The following is an 18,672-nucleotide window of genomic DNA, read 5'->3' as shown; positions in this document are numbered from 1 at the left end:
CTGTAAACTGTTGATACCCAGTCTCTCTCTTACACCGATGAGTGTTTCTCAGGGATTCTGTCAAGGTCTCGTGCTTTTCTTGGCTTATGTTCAGTTCATCATGAACTAAAGTTTAGGCTGGCAAAGGCTGTCCTTTTAGAATAGAAAGTGAGGTGAAACTGACCTCAGAAGACCTGGGCAGAAATTGCCAGCCCTCTACTTTCCAGCCACTTGACCTTGAGGAAGTCCCCTGTGGCCACTGTCTCATCTGTGAACTGGGACACTACCACCGCTGTCCGATCAGAGCTCAGAGAGCAGGGAGGGGCTCCATGGAAACCCTGGTCTGAGTCCAGCCATGTAGACACTATGGTAAGCGTGACTATTCCATACTCACATGTAGTCCCTTCTTTCCATAGGCTATCCCTCGGCCATAAATTGCACTAACCAGATCAGGCTCCTCCTAGTCAGACCAAAACAGAAACACGTCAAAAACTATAAACAAAACAAAACGAATCAGTTTCTGCTTAAAGCACGTTAATGCTGCAAATGACAGCTCTATGTTATGCTGCCATCACTCCTGTCAATCAATACACAGTCCCCGACCAAAAGAGTCTACATTTTTAAAACTCATTTGAATGAGACACGAATAAGAGATTTACATTTTAAAACACTAAAAAAATAAAACCAATATTACTGCGCTTTGTGCTAGCTTCTTTCACACAGTCATCTTATTTAAATTGTAATCCTCTCAACAACTCTATATTGGCAGCACCAGCAGTCACAGCACAGAGAGAAAACGGGTGCTCAGAGAAGCAGAGACAGGAGTAGTGGACTGGGTGATGCCTCTTCCTGGTTCATCTGTTTTCAGACAGTCATGAAATAATCTGAGAAGGAAAGAACCCATCACAGCCAGTTCAATGAGGAACAAGAGATGAGTTGGCTCCACAATCTATCAGGTATTAATATAATACAATCCTCTAATAGGTCAGAATAAGAACCAAACCTTTCTTGCAACCTGCTCCCATGTGCCCTGGATAAAACGCCTCTTGAGCCCAAGGACAGAGTCTGCTGCCCCTCCATCAAGTCCCATACACTGGCCAGCGATATGAACTGCCTCACTTGCAGAGTGAAACACCACTTGTCAGCAGGTAACCTGTGCAACTCTTACCCTCTTCTTTGAACCCTTCCCTATACATTGGAGAAAAAAGAGTACATAGCTTCTGGCTATCAGGTCCTGAGTGAAGAATTTAACAGGACTACATCAGATGATGTATCTTGCAGACCAATCTATAATCAGTTTCAAATCTGCGACTGTCTGCCAGTATTGTAGAAAAAGACATATCAACTTAAATGATAAGTAAATGGAAAAAAACAAAGGATAAGATGCTATTCACTAAAAAATAACGCCCCCCCAAAAAAGGCTACCATAAACAGAATCAGGTACACCACATCAAGTAGTAAGTTGGTACATCACTGGTTGGGGCTTCCCTGGTAGATCAGACAGTAAAGAGTTTGCCTGCAATGCACGGGACTCAGGTTCAATCCCTGGGTCAGGAAGATCCCTGGAGAAGGAAATGGCAACCCACTCCAGGATTCTTGCCTGGGACATCCCATGGATGGAAGAGCCTGGTGGGCTACACCCCATGGGGCCGCAAAGAGTCAGACACCACTGAGTGACTAACACACAACAAGGCATCAGTGGTTACAACCCAGCCAGCAGACGGGCCTCATGGTATATGGAAAGTTGAAATAAGTAAACAATTACAGATTTCTAGCTTCTCTTGGAAAATAAAAAATCCAACAATGACAGACTCACATTTGGGCATGAGAATGTGAGAACATGACGACAACAACAAAACCCAACTAGAGCGAAGTACTGGATGCCTATTTAGAAGGATATGCATTCACCAGCTCACCATGAGCCTCTACAGTACATCAATTCACTTTGCTCATTTAATTTGCTTCTCTGGCTCCCATATAGTCTTGGATCTCTGATTTACAACATGTGTGTATCTGACATGAAAGGCTGCCCACGCTATTTGCTAACTGGAGAATGACAGAAGAATGGCAGTCACCTCCTATAAATAAGGCTTGTGTACGATTATGTGGGTCAATATGTGCACAGAAAAATGCTCCCCAAAACACTAACGGTAATCTTCTCTGGAAAGTGGGATTACTAGATATCTTCCTATTCTGCTTAATACACTGATGCATTCCTTTTAATTGTTTAACACACACATACGTTTATAATCAGGAAAAAAAAATGTTAAGTAAAACATATTACAGAAAGTAATAGAAAACTTTACTATCAATTGAAAATATTGTATTTAAATAAATTAAATACAAAACTTATTATAAATTATAGAAGATTTAGAAAATGAAGAAAAGCAAAAAAAAAAAGAAGGTAAAGGGCACCCTATAATTCTATCACCTGGAGATAAAACTTCAACATTTAAATATTCTTCCTGGCTGAAAGAAAGGCAGAGCAAGTAGTCTGGGAGTGGGATCCAGGGCCAGAGGGTAAGGAAAAGCAGGAAAGAGAGCTCCCCATTGAGGAATCAAACTAAGACAGTCTTCACATGTTTCCCTAGGACGGGCACCTGCCGGAAGACAGCACAGTGACAGCAGCACCTCGTCCAGGCTGGGCAGAGCGGGGCGGCTGGAGATCCCATGCTGCTCATGCCTGCTGAGGACGGGCTCCGGTGAAAGCAAACCCCACTTTCAGATGTGTCTCCAAACACACTATCCAAGAAGCTTTTCTCCTCAACTGAGAAAATTTTTATAACAAATGACAAGAGGTAAATTAGAAAAAAAAGTACATTTAATAAAGAGTTATGGTACTGATGAACCTTCTGTGGGGCAGGAATAGAGATGCAGACATAGAGGATGCACGTGTGGACGCAGGAGGGGACGGAGCGGGTGGGATGAATCGAGAGAGTAGCACTGACGTATCTACACTGCTGCTGCTGCTAAGTCGCTTCAGTCATGTTCGACTCTGTGCGACCCCACAGACGGCAGCCCACCAGGCTCCTCCGCCCATGGGATTTTCCAGGCAAGAGTACTGGAGTGGGTGGCCATTGCCTTCTCCGGACGTATCTATATTACCATGTGTAAAACAGGCAGCTAGCAGGCAGCTGCCGTATAGCACAGGGAGCTCAGCTTGGTGCCCTGTGATGACCTGCAGGTGGGATGGGGAGTGGGAGGGAGGCTCAAGAGGGAGGGGATATATGTATATTTATGACTGATTTGGGCTTCCCTGGTAGCTCAGCTGGTAAAGAATCTGCCTGCAATGCAGGAGGCCCCAGTTTGATTCCTGGGTCAGGAATATCTGCTAGGGAAGGGATAGGCTACCCACTCCAGTATTCCTGGACTTCCCCACCTGCAATGTGGGAACCGTGGGTTCGATGCCTGGGTTGGGAAGATCCTCTGGAGGAGGGCATGGCAACCCACTCCAGTATTCCTGCCTGGAGAATCCCCATGGACAGAGGAGCCTGGTGGGCTACAGTCCATGGGGTCACAAAGAGTCAGACACGACTGAGTGACCAAGCACAGCACAGCACACATGGCTGATTCATATTGTACAGCAGAAACCAATACAACATCGTGAAGCAATTACCCTCCAATAGAAAAAAATTAAAAATAAATAGTTATTCTTGTTTGACTGACATTTTCATATACCCTGTGGCCACACCAGCCACGCTGGAAGTCACCCTCATCTCCTCAGCCAACACACCTTCTCAAGAAATCCTGGCAGTTTCATCTCCTGATCCAGCAGCCACTTCCTCTCATGTGGCTACTGCAATGGCCTCAACCACTTCCTGTTTCTTCGCATCCAGTCTCCAGGCCCATATTAAGAGTTAACTAACACTAAGTCTGATCATGACACTTCCCTGGCTGAAACTATTCATTGGCTTCCCAACACCTACAACAGCAAAATTCAAACATTTTTCACTTTAAGAAATACATTTTACACTGTAACGCAGAACATTCATACATATATACATAAATATACACACAAACACATCAGAAACAAAAGTTTCACTAAGTCTCATCAAGCCTTGCTGTACACAATGTTATCTGATATTTCCTTATCAGCTATATTTCATTTAAAAAGTGTTAGTCTTGACTCATCAATTAATTTCAGCACCTACTAAAGGGTCCTCAGAACTTGAAAAACAGTGAGGTGACATCTAAATGCCTTTGCAAAAATCACTGATCACTTTTCTACATCACCATTCACCTCCTTTCACTCCCCAACTCCCAATTAATACTCTAAAAATTGGCATTACTTAGTAGTTCCCTGGAAAAGACAATGGCAACCCACTCCAGTACTCTTGCCTGGAAAATCCCACGGACGGAGGAGCCTGGAAGGCTCCGCAGTCCATGGGGTCACTCAGGGTCAGACATGACTGAGCAACTTCACTTTCACTTTTCACTTTCACGCATTGGAGAAGGAAATGGCAACCCACTCCAGTGTTCTTGCCTGGAGAATCCCAGGGATGGGGGAGCCTGGTGGGCTGCCATCTATGGGGTGGCACAGAGTTGGACACAACTGAAGTGACTTAGCAGCAGCAATAGTTCCCTAGATGCAACATGGGCTCCCAAGTTGGGTGCATTTGCAAATGCTCTCATCTGCCTGAAACACTCACCCATTGTCTCTATGCCCAGGAAAATCTTTCCATCCTCCAAGTCTCAGCTCAAACATCCCCTCTTCTCTAACTCCTTACAGATGCCCCTGGAAAATAGGTATGCTCCTCTCCTCTGTTTCACTATATGTCATATGCATGTTAGTCATTCTTTCAATAAATATTTACTCAGGGCCAGCTATGAGCATGCCCCATCCCATGTGCTACAAATACCACAGGAAGAAAAACCAACACAGATGGCAAAAGATTCTTGCTTTCTTGGAGCACAGCCAAAGAACCAAAAATATAAATGTTACACCCTCAGTAAGTGTGAGAGAGATCAATGGTGCTTTATAAGATGTATAAAGACTTAAATACCTGGACTGAGATCTTAGAGGGTGGGGGAATCCCAGAATGACTGGACCAGATGGTGCAAAGACTCTGAGGGAAGCAAGGAATACGGCATCTCCAAGCTGAGGTTGGAGAAGCAGGTAGGAACCATATTAAAGATTTTTATCTTTAACCTAAAACCAACAGCAAAGTATATGAGTGTTTAAAGTACATGTTTGTATGGTGTGCACATGTGCATGTGTGTGGAGGGTGTGAGGAGAGAAGCCAGGAAATGTTGGCCCCATCTATCATCTGGCAGATCAAAGTGGCTGGCCATGGTTTGAACAGAGCTGGGAGCAGCAGATGGATGAAGGAGATACTTAGGAGATATACAGACAGAGCTGTGATGAAGTAAGAGACACACATATGTGTGAAACATGTTGTAACCCTATGGAGGGGGGCCACTCATTGAGCTTGCTGACACGAAGGTATGACTAGAGATTCTTTTTCAGTTGTGGGTGGGGGAATGTGGCAGGTTCAGGGCAGAGTATGCCGTTGAGCTGGAACCCATAATACTAGACTATGACCGTGATAACAATCACAATAACTAAACATCCTTTGCTGCTGCTGCTGCTGCTGCTAAGTCGCTTCAGTCGTGTCCGACTCTGTGCAACCCCATAGACGGCAGCCCACCAGGCTCCCCCGTCCCTGGGATTCTCAAGACAAGAACGTTGTTGTAAATTGAATGGACAAAACCTAAATACTTTACAGATGCATGTTATTCAAGTTTCCTCTATTATTCAACTTATTTTTTTTTTAGAATTCTTTTCCAACAACATAAAAGAATATACAATTATTGTGTATGTGTGCTAAGTTGCTTCAGTCGTGTCTGAATCTTTGCGACCTGATGGACTCTAGCCCTCCAGGCTCCTCTGTCCATGGGGATTCTCCAGGCAAGAATACTGGAGTGGGTTGCATGCCCTCCTCCAGAGGATCTTCCCAACCCAAGGATCTAACCCACATCTCTTATGTCTCCTGCATGGCAGGCGGGTTCTTTATCACTAGCGCCACCTGGGAAGCCTCATATAATTATTGCGGTTGCTATCATACCACAATACAGTCTAGTATAACAGGTTCCTAAATTTAATTGGTAGGTTTCATTACTTTTTTTGATTGATACAACTTTATTATTTTATCACAGGCTTTGGATGTTAACAATAAGATACAATTCTTTCTTTATGAAATGTTACAATGAACTATTTTTTCAAATAAAAAATGTTTATTTCTAAAAACAAATTGAGCTCAGAATATCATTTTGAAGTATTTTTAAATACATGAGTTTAATAATATTTACACTTTATAACATTTTCAGAATTTTAAATGAATTAAACTAATATTTCAATTGTCCAATATTATTGACCTTATGCAAATACAAAATCATGATATAATAAGATAGCTTACTGGAGTCAGGTTCACTTAGATGTCTCAAATCAAAAAAAAAATTTTTTTTTAAACCCATAAATGTCTAATTTACCATACTGATTATATTATTTACATAGTGATTTTAAAATTTACAAATATTCATTTTTCCACCACAAGGTTGGCTTTTTGTTTAAACCTGCAAGTCACTGGATCAAAGACAAAGAAGTAAAAAATGACACTGCACAGCAATGTACGGAGGACTGAGTTCTGTGTGAGTGGCAGGTGCACATACGTATGTACATAAGCAAGACTACAAGATCACAAGCAGAGGAATGTTTTACATTTTCTCTGCTAATGTTAAAAAAAACCAAAGTTCTCTCATGAATTCAGTTCCATTACAATCAGATCAGAATCAGATGAGTTCAAAGTCACACAACTAACAGCAAAGGTCAACTGCCTCATTGAACATCATCACAGTACTTGGGTCACCCAGCCCTGCATGAGCATCGAAGCAGCACAGAAATCAGGAGAGGTTCCTGCTTTCCAGAACACTACGATGGAGGCACCAACACGTGTGGAAAGGACACAAAGACATGGATATGGAGACAACACCGATTGACAAGCTTTTAAAATCAAGAGTTTCCAACCAAGATGGACAGAGCTAATAAATCTCGCAATTGTGTTCAGTTGGAAACTGTGATGCTCAGGGAATACTGTCTTCCTTTAAAGATGTGCCAAACAACCCATATTTGGATAAATATTAAAATGAACACATTGAAACAACAAAGATTATAGAAATATCCCGTAAGTTTGTTCTCTGATCCTGCAACTAAGCCAGTGAGAAGGTATAAAAGCTTAACATCAAAAGGTCATTCTGGAATATAAGTGTCCTCATGCATAGATCCAAATTTCACATTACATGATCTTATATATACAGTAAATATAATAAAATCCCAGCACCCATGGCGCCATTTGTCTTCAGCTTTCTATGAATGGAATCTGATTCCATGCGTTGTTGCTTCATGCTGGAGCTTGCAGTCTGTCCAAGAGAAACATTTTGTCAAGAGTTAACGAGCTAAAAAGGAAATGGCAACCGACTCCAGTATTCTTGCCTGGGAAATCCCATAGACAGAGGAGCTGGGCCGGCTACAGTCCATGGTTTTGCAAAGAGTCAGACCAGACTTCGCTACGAAACAACAACAACAACAAACTAAAAAAACTGGAAAAGTTTGTCTGTGAACAGTTATCACTGAAGATTTGCTAAGGTATGATTACTGGGTTAATGCTCCCAACACTGGGGACCTGGGTTCAATCCCTGGTCAGGGAACTAGATCCCACATGCTGCAACTAAAACATGGCACAGCCAAAAAAAAACAACACGGGGTTTTTGCACATGTAGGAGGTCCTGCAAGGAGCAGATGGGTGTCTAACAGTTGACACAATGCACTGACAGAAATGATCCTCCAGTGATCCTGGGCTGAGTCCTAATGAGGCAACTCTCCATGCTTGGAGAGATACTTTATCACTCTTCTGAATACTGGACAATAAAAATAAAAAGTATTGCTGGGCTAAAAACCAATTTCATTACTGCAAGACAAAGCATTGCTACCTTTGCCAAAGAGAGAAAAGGAAGAGCACTTAAAGAATGGTCATACTGTGAAAATACAATTAAAGAGACTGACATGTAAATTCGGACTCACGATAAGAAAAAGAGTTTTGGTTAGAAGAGTTAGAGAAGTAGCAATAACTGTTCTTTGGACATTCACTCCCACCTGGTTGTAGAGTTCCTTGATGAGATTGGCTATCAAGAATTTGAAGAAATCAAATTCCTCTTTCGTAGGAATTATGTGCACCAATTTCATAAAGCCTAATATAGAAAAACTATATCCAGAAAAGCAGGATCAAGTCTTATTAAAATTTAAAAAAGAATTTTATCATTTAGTATCAAATCTTTGTATTATATATTTATTGCAGTCATATAACATAAAGAAAACGTGACAGATTTTCACCAAGCTCTATATGGATGCCTCTAAACTTGCTCCTGCTTATTATTCCAGTGTGTCGTGAAAATACAATTTTCCACATGTCTTATGATGCAGAAAAGGCTGGGAAGAACCAAAACAAAAGGGAAGAGAGACATCACCAGGAAGAGCACCAGCAGGAAAGCCAAGGCACTGAGTTCCGTGTGAAGACGTGCTATGAATGAGGACACAGGCCTGTCTTCCATGGGCCTGGAGCATCTGAACTTCCTACTGCTCCCCTGACTGCCACTCCTGCCCCATCAGTAGTCTGGATCACCAGAAGCTGCAGTCTAATTTATACTCCACACATTCTCAAAGAAAATTCTATCAGCTGAAAGCAACCCAATGTAGACTGATGAAAATACTATATCAAACTTCAGTATATTAATATCTTTTCTTAGCACAAACAGAAAAATTCTGATCTACTTTCTGAACACAACTGCAAGAAAAGTTTTACAATAATAAATGGACACCAGAGATACTACAGAGTCATTAAAATAATAACTGTAGAGAAACACTGAAAAACTTTATAAAATTAAGTGAAAAGTAATACAAAATAATATATATATATTCAGTCTATAAAAAAACAAACACATACTTTGAAAAGGTCATAAACAAAAAACTTAAATAATGTTAGAGTGGCAGAATTAAGAAATTTTTTATTACTTATTTTATTTAACATTGTTGTGTTACCTTCAACTAGACAGATAATATTTTTCAAAAAGCTGAATGAACTGGTAAGACATCTGCAAGCTCAAACTGCTATCTCCTGGTTGCTATCATAAATTAACTGGTATGTGCTCTTATAAATGTATCAAAGCTCCCCTTTCAAACCAGTGCTTTCTTACCTTTTTAAATATTGCAATGCTAAACAAAAGGATGATTTTTAAAACTTTATAATCTACCCATTGTACTTTAAACTCCACTGAAGAATATTATCCCATATGACCACTCAAACACACAGCCGGTTAGATGCAAGGAATTTAAAGTAATAACTATAAAAACATCTTATTGATTATTTGAGAGTGAAGACTAAGTTATCAACATAATTAATTCTATGTTTGAAAAGAGAAAAGAAGAGCAAAATTTTCAAAACTGAAATTTTAAAATGTAATCAGCCTGCTGAATTTTAAACTGTCTACTGGCTCTTATTGTATTAGCACAGAGGAATAAGCCAGAATGGTACTTTGAGTGGCTGAAATTAACTGAGCACTTACTATATGTGCCAGGCATCTAGTAAAGTACTTTTTAAAGATACTTCATTTAAACTGAACTAGAATGTTTTTGGAGGTAGTTATTATTGTGCCCATAATCCAGGAGGTTAAATAACTTTCTAGTGAGCAGCAGAGATAGATTAGAACTCAGGTATTTCTAATCTTACTTGACCGTCCTGAATAGATAATGGATAATGGCCAAGCATCTACCAGAATACAGTTAAATAATGACCCAAGATATATGGACAATAATGTCAGGCTGCATTTTACAGGTCTCCTATGCAGCTCTTATACTGAGGTATTTAAGCACTTGGTCTGAACCAGACTTTAACACAGCCATCAGTAAGCAGAGGTCCAATGCTCCTACTGAAGGGTCTTATACTTTACGGTGAGAAACAAATCCATGAGTGGACTTAACCATGCAGATCAGCACCTGCACAGAGAGTAAACATCCATAATTCCAAGAATTTCCAGTGTCTGCATCTCATGAGAGATATCAAGGTAGACAGTAAAATGAACTGAAGCTAATGTTTATCTTTCTGAAACTTGCATTTGAATCTCATCTCTGCCTGTTGATGGTGGGGAGACTACAAGCAAATTGCCTGATCTCCTTTAAAATGAAGTAACGCTGCAAAGATTCAATGAGAGCATGTTATGAGGCCTGCACCACCAAGAAAGGGCTCAGTCAGGGCTGATTTCCTTTACTTTCTTGTAAAATCTTAAAATCTATGATTTATTGCAGCACTTTAGTTACACATAAGTCCATATTTTTGTCATTACTATAAACTTGCAATTATATGATTAAGAAGAAAAATTACCTGAAGCATTGTTGAAAAATGTCTTATTGCTTCATCATAGAGACCACTGCCAATCAGCACATACGCAATAGCTGGGATAAAGAAGACAGAAACATTAAAGGAATGAATAAAGGATTTCAGACCGAAATAGGCAACTAAATTCTCTACCAAATCTTAAAAGGCAGCTCCAAGGACTAGAAGCAGTTAAAGGAAACTTAGAGTTAATGAGATGTAATTGAATTCTCCTGCCATTTGGTATTTGCTAGTCAGTCTAGTTCTATCTAGGTTTAAATTATTAAAGCCATCTATAAAACATCTGCCTGCAAAAAGCAATTATCTTTGTCTAAGCCCATCACTCGGTTTCAAATACCAAATAATCTTTATGGTATTTCCTACCTATATTTCAAAAGAGCTAGTAATAAGCCTGCATAATATCCATATAACATGGCAATGTGACTTTACTATGAACATTAGAAGAAATAAACAAAGAGCATCACATATCTCAATATCTGCAGGTGCTCAATTTACTGCCAATTACCTACTAAGAACAAAAAGAGAGGTTCCAATTACCATAGTATTATATAAGCATTAACATAATGCTTAACTGTAGGTATAATTCACACCACTGCAGTATGCAGTTGCAGTCTTTTCCCTAGCTCTTCTATTCAAAACACAGTCAAAACATTACTCAAAATATACTCTAAAGATCATAACAGTTTTTAATCAAACTGCTTATGTCAGTGGTATTTTGAAGTTAGAGTCAGGACAACCTGTTAAAACATGGCAGTATTTTGACTAAACTTCACTTGTCCAAAAAAAAAACCCAATAAATTTTAATATTCTAGAATATATTTCCACCTGCAATATTTGCCCTAATTCCCTAAAGCCCCAAATATTTCTGAAAAATTATATTCTTAATTCAATATTTGATCTTATTTGATCTATTTCTTTGCAAAAAAAAAAAAGCTTTATTGTGACCCTCTAGTTTAAGGACACAAGTGTTCAAGAAGATGGGCAACTGAAACTTTTAATGTCATTCAGTTTAAATTCCCTGACAGTAAAAAGTAGTAAATACATTAAATGCAGAAAGAGATTTTATAACTAACCTCAGAAAAGTAAAGTTCAAAACACTGAGCATCATAATAATACAAGAGCTCTGGGATGCATTCTTCAACATGAAAAGAGGTCTGTTTTCATCCTAATTTCTTTGAAAAGATAATTAAAGTCAAACTCATATTCAGAATAACAGGAGTGGATACTATTCAGATAGTTGTAGCAGATTATGGGCTAGCCAGAGACCTCTTTGGTGGGAATCAGGAGCATTAGTAGTAAAAATAACAATAACAATAATAGTAACATGCACTATATTCTTACTAGGTGCCAGGCACAATACTAACCATTTACACGTATTGGAACTCAATTACTGTTTAATTGCAGTGAGCTAGGTACAACTGTCATCCTCATGGGCAGACAAGGAAGTGAAGCATTTAAACTGCTGAAAGACAACACGCAGTGAGACCAGGAAGCAGGCTGCCTGGCTCTAGGACCCACCATCCTAACCAACATGCTACCCCGAGAAAAATCAAGGCTGCATGGAAACTACTGCACACTGGGCTGGACTGAAAGATGGTGTGAATCCCTTGATGACTGGATGAACAGGGACTAAAACATGAAACTTTTTTTTTTTGAGTGCAGGAAGATACTTTAGAAAGCCAAGATTTGGGCTCAGACTCTCACCCTGTGACTCACCAGCTGTGTTACCACGGGGAAATTGTTCTCTCTGGGTCTTGCTTAACAAGCCTGTGGAAAATTTTCTTACATTCTTTCAGATCTAAAAATTTCAGAATTTCCTCTCTACCTTCTCATAATCAGTGAGTATCTATTGAATGAACAAATGAATGTGACCCATAAAAACAAATACAGCTTTAGCAGATAAATATTACATTTAGGAACTTGCTTAAATTGCTATTCATGGCCAAGGTGTTGAACTCCTTTCAAATAAAATCAAATGCAGCTCTCAAATCTTTCCATCTAAAAGTAGATTTTTTTTTTTTGAGAAACCCTCAGGTAGCCCAGTGATAAAGAATCTGCCTGCCAATGCAGGAGACATAAAGAGACATAGGTTCGATCCCAGGGCTGGAAAGATCCCCTGGAGGAGGAAACGGCAATCCACTCCAGTATTCTTGTCTGTAAAATTCCATGGACAGAGAAGCCCAGTGGGCTACAGCTCATGGGGTCACAAGAGTTGGACATGACTAGCACATATATATGCATTGAAAAGTAATCTAAATCTTGTACAAAAAAATTACTACTAGGATCTAAATTTAGTTATGGGAGCTCAAAGACATAAAGAGAAAACTAGGATAAATGGAATCTCCCAGAAATTGTTATTAACCAGCAATTCCACATCTCCTTGCAACATGTATGCTTACAGAGGTCATTTTTCCAAAAAAAAATAAATACTGACGTTCAGAAGATCCTAAACCAGCTTGGAGCCTATACTATCCCAGGATGTACTAGGATTACTCTTAGAGCATAGGACAGGCCTGGCACATTTTACACTCTTAATTCATTATTTAATAAATGAATATAAGATTGAATCAAATTCAAGGATTACAAAGGAGACCAAATTTGTGATGCCTTAAAGGGTAATTCTCAAAGCTTACTCAAAGAATATAAATAAAAGGTGGTTAATATTTTCAAAATAGTGCTCAACCTTAACATAAAATGGATATGGCAGCAGAAAGGATAAAAATAATTATGTGTAAATCAGACAGAAAAATTTCTTCAGGTGCTTTGGGCTACCAGGAGCACACCCTTCTGTGAAATCTGTCCAACTGCACTCTTCAGTCCTATATTCAATTTGCTTCCACTCCCTCAAGTGTGAGCTGATTAGGCAATGATGGAGACACACCCAAAGCATATCAGACACTGGCGAAACCAGGCTGTTTCAAGACACGCCTTGAACAAGCCAAACAGCATGACCCATTTGCAGATCAGAATGAGCTCAATCTTCTATACCCACGAGTCTGGACCAACAATAACTGACTGGCCCCATGAGTAAGACTAATCAAGCCTAGCTACGTTATGACACAGAAGACTAAATGAGATGTGGTTCTCTTCTGCTTTCACTTCTATGTTGTTCATATTTGATGACAGTATACAAATAATCTTTTAATGGATGCTAATAGCTCGTTAGAACTCATACCATAATTAATTTCCATAGAAACACTGATTCCATCCAGACCTTTTATTTTATGACATAATAAACATCAAACCCTGACAAAGGCTGAATGCCCTACCCAAGATCAAACAGCTCATGCTGGCAGAGCCAGGCTCTGTGTCCTTTCTGCCTCACCACCCTGCCTAACCACTCTACATCTAATCATAAATTCTAGGCAAATGTCGCAAGAAAAGTCCCCAAGTCAAGCCTCACCTAATTCTTCATTTGTGCTGTCATTATCAGTAGCAAATGGGAATCTCTTTTGTTCAGCAATAGACTTGGCCTGGCTCTGAAATAAAGACAAACATACATTTTAGCTTATCTTAAATGAAGAGAAACTTACAGTGAAACCTGTATTTAAAACAATTAAAGTTACATTTAATTTATATGGAAGCAAGAAAACACTGACATTCAGTCATATCAATGATGTACTTTAAGACACATTTTGTGCTGTGACCGACTGAGTGGTTTTCGATTTCCAGGAACATCTATCTTTTTACTTTCATGAGGATTCATCTTCCTGGCTGTTTCAAAGCTCCCTCCACAGACTATTCAATGACGTCGATCACATTACAAAGATCAGATTCTAGTGACTGGTCTCCAAAGTGGCTTGATAACAGAACATTGCTTTGTAAACTGTAAAGAACTCTTTAGAAGTAAGAGACACAGGTTGTACAGGGATGACACCATAATAGGGCCAGTAAAACCTGACCAAGAAGTAAGATGCGCTTAAAACAATGCATAGCAGGCAATGAACATAACCATCCTGCCTGACACAGTACAAGAAATCACACAGACACACATATGCACACTTGGCATAACAGCTAAAGTAAAAGTGGAAACTAGGGGAAAACAAAGTAGAGTTAATTTAGTAAGTGGAGTGATTTTACAGGCAGTAATGGTCCAACATACAAAATGATGGCTCTGTTGTGCTCTGGAGACAAATCATATCTGATGATGCAAACAGCCGTCACTTTGTCAGAAGGTTTTACTGTCGATGCTATGGTATGATATGCTTAGCCTACAGGACACAGATTACAATGATAACTTCATATCAGATTCGTCTAAGATACGATTAAAACTTGAACACAATATAGACAGGAAAAGCTAGGATGAAACTATAAAGATGTTGCTTTTGGCAAAACTTCAGGATCAGAACTCAGTGACATCTCAATTATTTGAATTCCTCTTTTTTTTTTTGTTTTAAATCTACCATATCAATGCCTACAGGCAGGTATGACAGTCAAATATTTCCCCATGGGTGACTCTTCTGACTGATGGGTATGCTCTTTAGCTAATGATTGGCTCTCATTAGCCGCAATCTCTTGGGCTTCACTGACTCTACAGAATAACAGGCATTTCCACCTATTTTCCCTACACTCTTGAAGTCCAGACTGATGTTCAGATACAGAGTGGTTTTTGGTTTGCCTACAAAACAGGCCAAGAATAAGCTACCTCTGGTTAGAACATAAGTTAGAAGATACAGCTCAGAAAAGCATCCCACCTCAGAGGACTTGGGACTTCATTCCATTCAGGACCCCAAACAAAATGAAAAAGAACTCTACTCCTTTGGGAACATTTACACTTTATTTCTTCAGTAAAACCTTGATGGCTAGAGAGGAACTCTGTCAGCTCCTTCTTGCTTTGCTCCACAGCTGGGAGCTTCCATACAAGGGAACCAGGTTCCGTTTCTTTTGAAGCGACAGATTGGACAATGCGTGAGGACAGCACAGCGCTGCATGCACGGCCAGCCGGGACCAGACACAAGTCCTTCCTCCTTACCACCTGCTCACAGACAAACACACAGGTGTAAAACATTTCTCTAATAAATGAATTGTGTAGAGTCAAGGAAAGCAGTCTATGCTGCTGCTGCTAAGTCGCTTCAGTTGTGTCCGACTCTGTGCGACCCCATAGACGGCAGCCCACCAGGCTCCCCCGTCCCTGGGATTCTCCAGGCAAGAACACTGGAGTGGGTTGCAATTTCCTTCTCCAATGCATGAAAGTGAAAAGTGAAAGGGAAGTCACTCAGTCGTGTCCGACTCTTAGCGACCCCATGGACTACAGCCTACCAGACTCCTCCATCCATGGGATTTTCCAGGCCATGAACAAGGCTTTTTAATACTTTAAAAACCTTATTATTTCATCCAGTATTCAATGAGGGTCTACCATTTGCCAAGCCTTCATGAAAAAGATGGGATGAAAACAGAAATGAAATCTCATGAAAATAAATTATTTACCAAGAAACCTCTTGAATATACTGAAGTGCGCACAGCGGAGCCACGATGGGGGCGCGCACAGCCGGGCGGGGGCGCGCACAGCCGCACAGTGGCACGCACTGCGCGGACGGGTATTTAAAATATATATATATTCATACTGAAGAGCAGATCTGAGTTTAAAGTGTTTTTATTTTACTCTATAACAGAAGTGGGCAAGAAAAGTGTAATATGGACAAATTATCTTCCTGATCAAAAAAGAATCTCTCCCACTTCTAATATCACACCTATAGATATCTCCTGTGGACAAAGTGGGCAGCTATTATCAGAGTAGTTTAAACACAAAGCCCCACACTGCTAGTAGGTTAATTTTAATCCACCTTTCAGGTCCCTACTTATCTTTCAAATCCTGAAAGCTGTCTTGCCTGGTTTCCCTGATATCTTCAGGAATACAGACCCTTTATTTTTCCTTCATATATTTGCACAACTGTACTTCTATATTTATTTGTATAATTATTTGATTAGTAGCTAAAGGAGCCCTAAGTCCTGGGGCCAAGGTTATTGGGCTTACCATTCTCTGGCTAAGTACTTATTTAGCACAACACTTGGCACAAACAGGTACAAAATAAATACCTGAAAAATTAACAGATAAATGAATAGTTTAACTCCCATATTTTCAACCTAGGGAAAACAAAAGGCCTAGATTAATAAGTTTTCTCCCATAGGTTTCTAGCTAGTGCCATCTTAAACTGAAATGCAACTAGTAGCTAATATTTGAGTCAGTGAGAAGGTCCCTAATAACTCATAATCTAATTGCTTCTCCAAGACGGGGATTAACCAGTTTCTACTCAAATGTCTTCAGTGATGGTTACTCACTACTTCACAAGTTAGCCCGCTCCAGTTTTGGACATGTTTTTTTCTATATCAAGTTGATGGCTATGCAATGATTTAGGTATAATCAGTTGACCATTCACTAGCTTGCAATTTCTACCCATATTCTGCAGTTCTTCCATAAAAAGACAGAGCTTTGTCTGGAAAATAAAGAGTATACTAAAGGGAAATTCTGAAGCAAAAGAAGCAAACAATCTATGTGGATGTTGAAGGAAAAGGTCTGGAGGAAAAATGTTAACCTTGGGCACTGCAAGGAGAACAGCCTCACAGAATTAAGTGTGACCAAATAACCCTTGCGCCTTGAGGCAGCTGGGCTGCAGGGGGACACACACGCACAGACAGGGACACAGTGCCAGGCGCTCATCTCCGGAATGGAGCGGTGTCTTGTACCATTTAGTTGGTACTGATAAAAAACAGACATAAAAGATACACAGGCAAGGCTAGAAAAATAAGATTATACTACACCTGCAAATCATAAGGCGCCTAGAAATAAAGTTATTTATTTTTTATTCCTTGGAACTTAAAAGTAAAAAGTCCTAGGTCCAAGTCATAAGACATAATGATTCAGTGTGAATAAACAACAGATGACCTATCTTTATTTTATGCAACTCAATTCAACACCTGGTTGATAAACAGAGGCCATCTCTGCCTTATAGAACTAGTATCACTGTGTTTCCAAAACAGGAGGCACAAAAGATACATACCAGAATCTTTTCAGTGTTAAGGGAAAGCAGAGAGTCACAGGGTGGTGATCCTTTGGGTTCACAGTCGGAGTCATGGAAATTCAAAAAGGATGACTCTGAAAAGCAAACAGTCCTTGTTATTCTCCTCACTTTAGACTTATGGCTCTTAAGCACTTAACTATGCACTGCAATGTGAAGAATCCACAAAACAAAACAAAAAAAATGATAAACATAAACAACATTAAAAGGAGCATCCCATCTTTCAAAATCTTTACAAGTGGGTAACATTTTATAGTTTCCCAGAATCTTACACACCCACCAGTGATTGTCCTTGCAACAACACACACAGTGGTTAAGATTCTAACATGGGACACCTACTATTTAGCAGCATTTACCTAGAGCCAGACATCCTGGAATGTGAAGTCAAGTGGGCCTCAGGAAGCATCACTAAGAACAAAGCTACTTGAGGTCATGGAATTCCAGTTGAGCTATTTCAAATCCTAAAATATGATGCTGTGAAAGTGCTGCACTCAATATGCCAGCAAATTTGGAAAACTCAGCAGTGGCCACAGGACTGGAAAAGGTCAGTTTTCATTCCAATCCCAAAGAAAGACAATGCCAAAGAATGTTCTAACTACCGCACAATTGCACTCATCTCACATACTAGTAAAGTAATGCTCAAAATTCTCCAAGCCAGGCTTCAGCAATATGTGAACCATGAACTTCCAGATGTTCAAGCTGGTTTTAGAAAAGGCAGAGGAACCAGAGATCAAATTGCCAGCATCCGTGGGATCATCGAAAAAGCAAGAGAATTCCAGAAAAACATATATTTATGTTTTATTGACTATGGTAAGCCTTTGACTATGTGGATGACAATAAACTGTGGAAAATTCTTCAGGAGATGGGAATACCAGACCATCTGACCTCCCTCTTGAGAAACCTGTATGCAGGTCAGGAAGCAATGGTTAGAACTGGACATGGAACAACAAACTAGTTCCGAATAGGAAAAGGGGTACGTCAAGGCTGTATACTGTCACCCTGCTTATTTAACTTATATGCAGAGTACATCATGAGAAACACTGGGCTGGAAAAGGCACAAGCTGGAACCAAGATTGCCGGGAGAAATATCAATAACCTCAGATATGCAGATGACACCACCCTTACGGCAGAAAGTGAAGAACTAAAGAGCCTCTTGATGAAAGTGAAAAAGGAGAGTGAAAAAGTTGGTTTAAAGCTCAACATTCAGAAAACTAAGATCATGGGATCTGGTCCCA

General features: G+C 39.9%; 1 protein-coding gene across 1 annotated transcript in view; it reads right to left on the bottom strand.

Moving 5' to 3' along the window:
* TTC13 (tetratricopeptide repeat domain 13) overlaps positions 1-18,672 on the bottom strand; it is an 81,353-nt gene that overhangs the window by 45,715 nt on the left and 16,966 nt on the right. Inside the window, exons 3-6 of the mRNA XM_010860529.1 lie at positions 17,420-17,514; positions 13,825-13,900; positions 10,410-10,480; positions 374-439 (exon numbers count right to left, since the gene is read on the bottom strand). Of these exons, the coding sequence (XP_010858831.1) occupies positions 374-439; positions 10,410-10,480; positions 13,825-13,900; positions 17,420-17,514 (308 nt within the window). The remainder of the gene's footprint in view (positions 1-373; positions 440-10,409; positions 10,481-13,824; positions 13,901-17,419; positions 17,515-18,672) is intronic.

Source organism: Bison bison, unplaced genomic scaffold, assembly GCF_000754665.1.
Source record: "Bison bison bison isolate TAMUID 2011002044 unplaced genomic scaffold, Bison_UMD1.0 scf7180017864467, whole genome shotgun sequence".
Lineage (NCBI taxonomy): Eukaryota > Metazoa > Chordata > Mammalia > Artiodactyla > Bovidae > Bison > Bison bison.
Note: the sequence above shows the minus strand (reverse complement) of the source record. Positions and strands in the feature narration are given on the sequence as shown.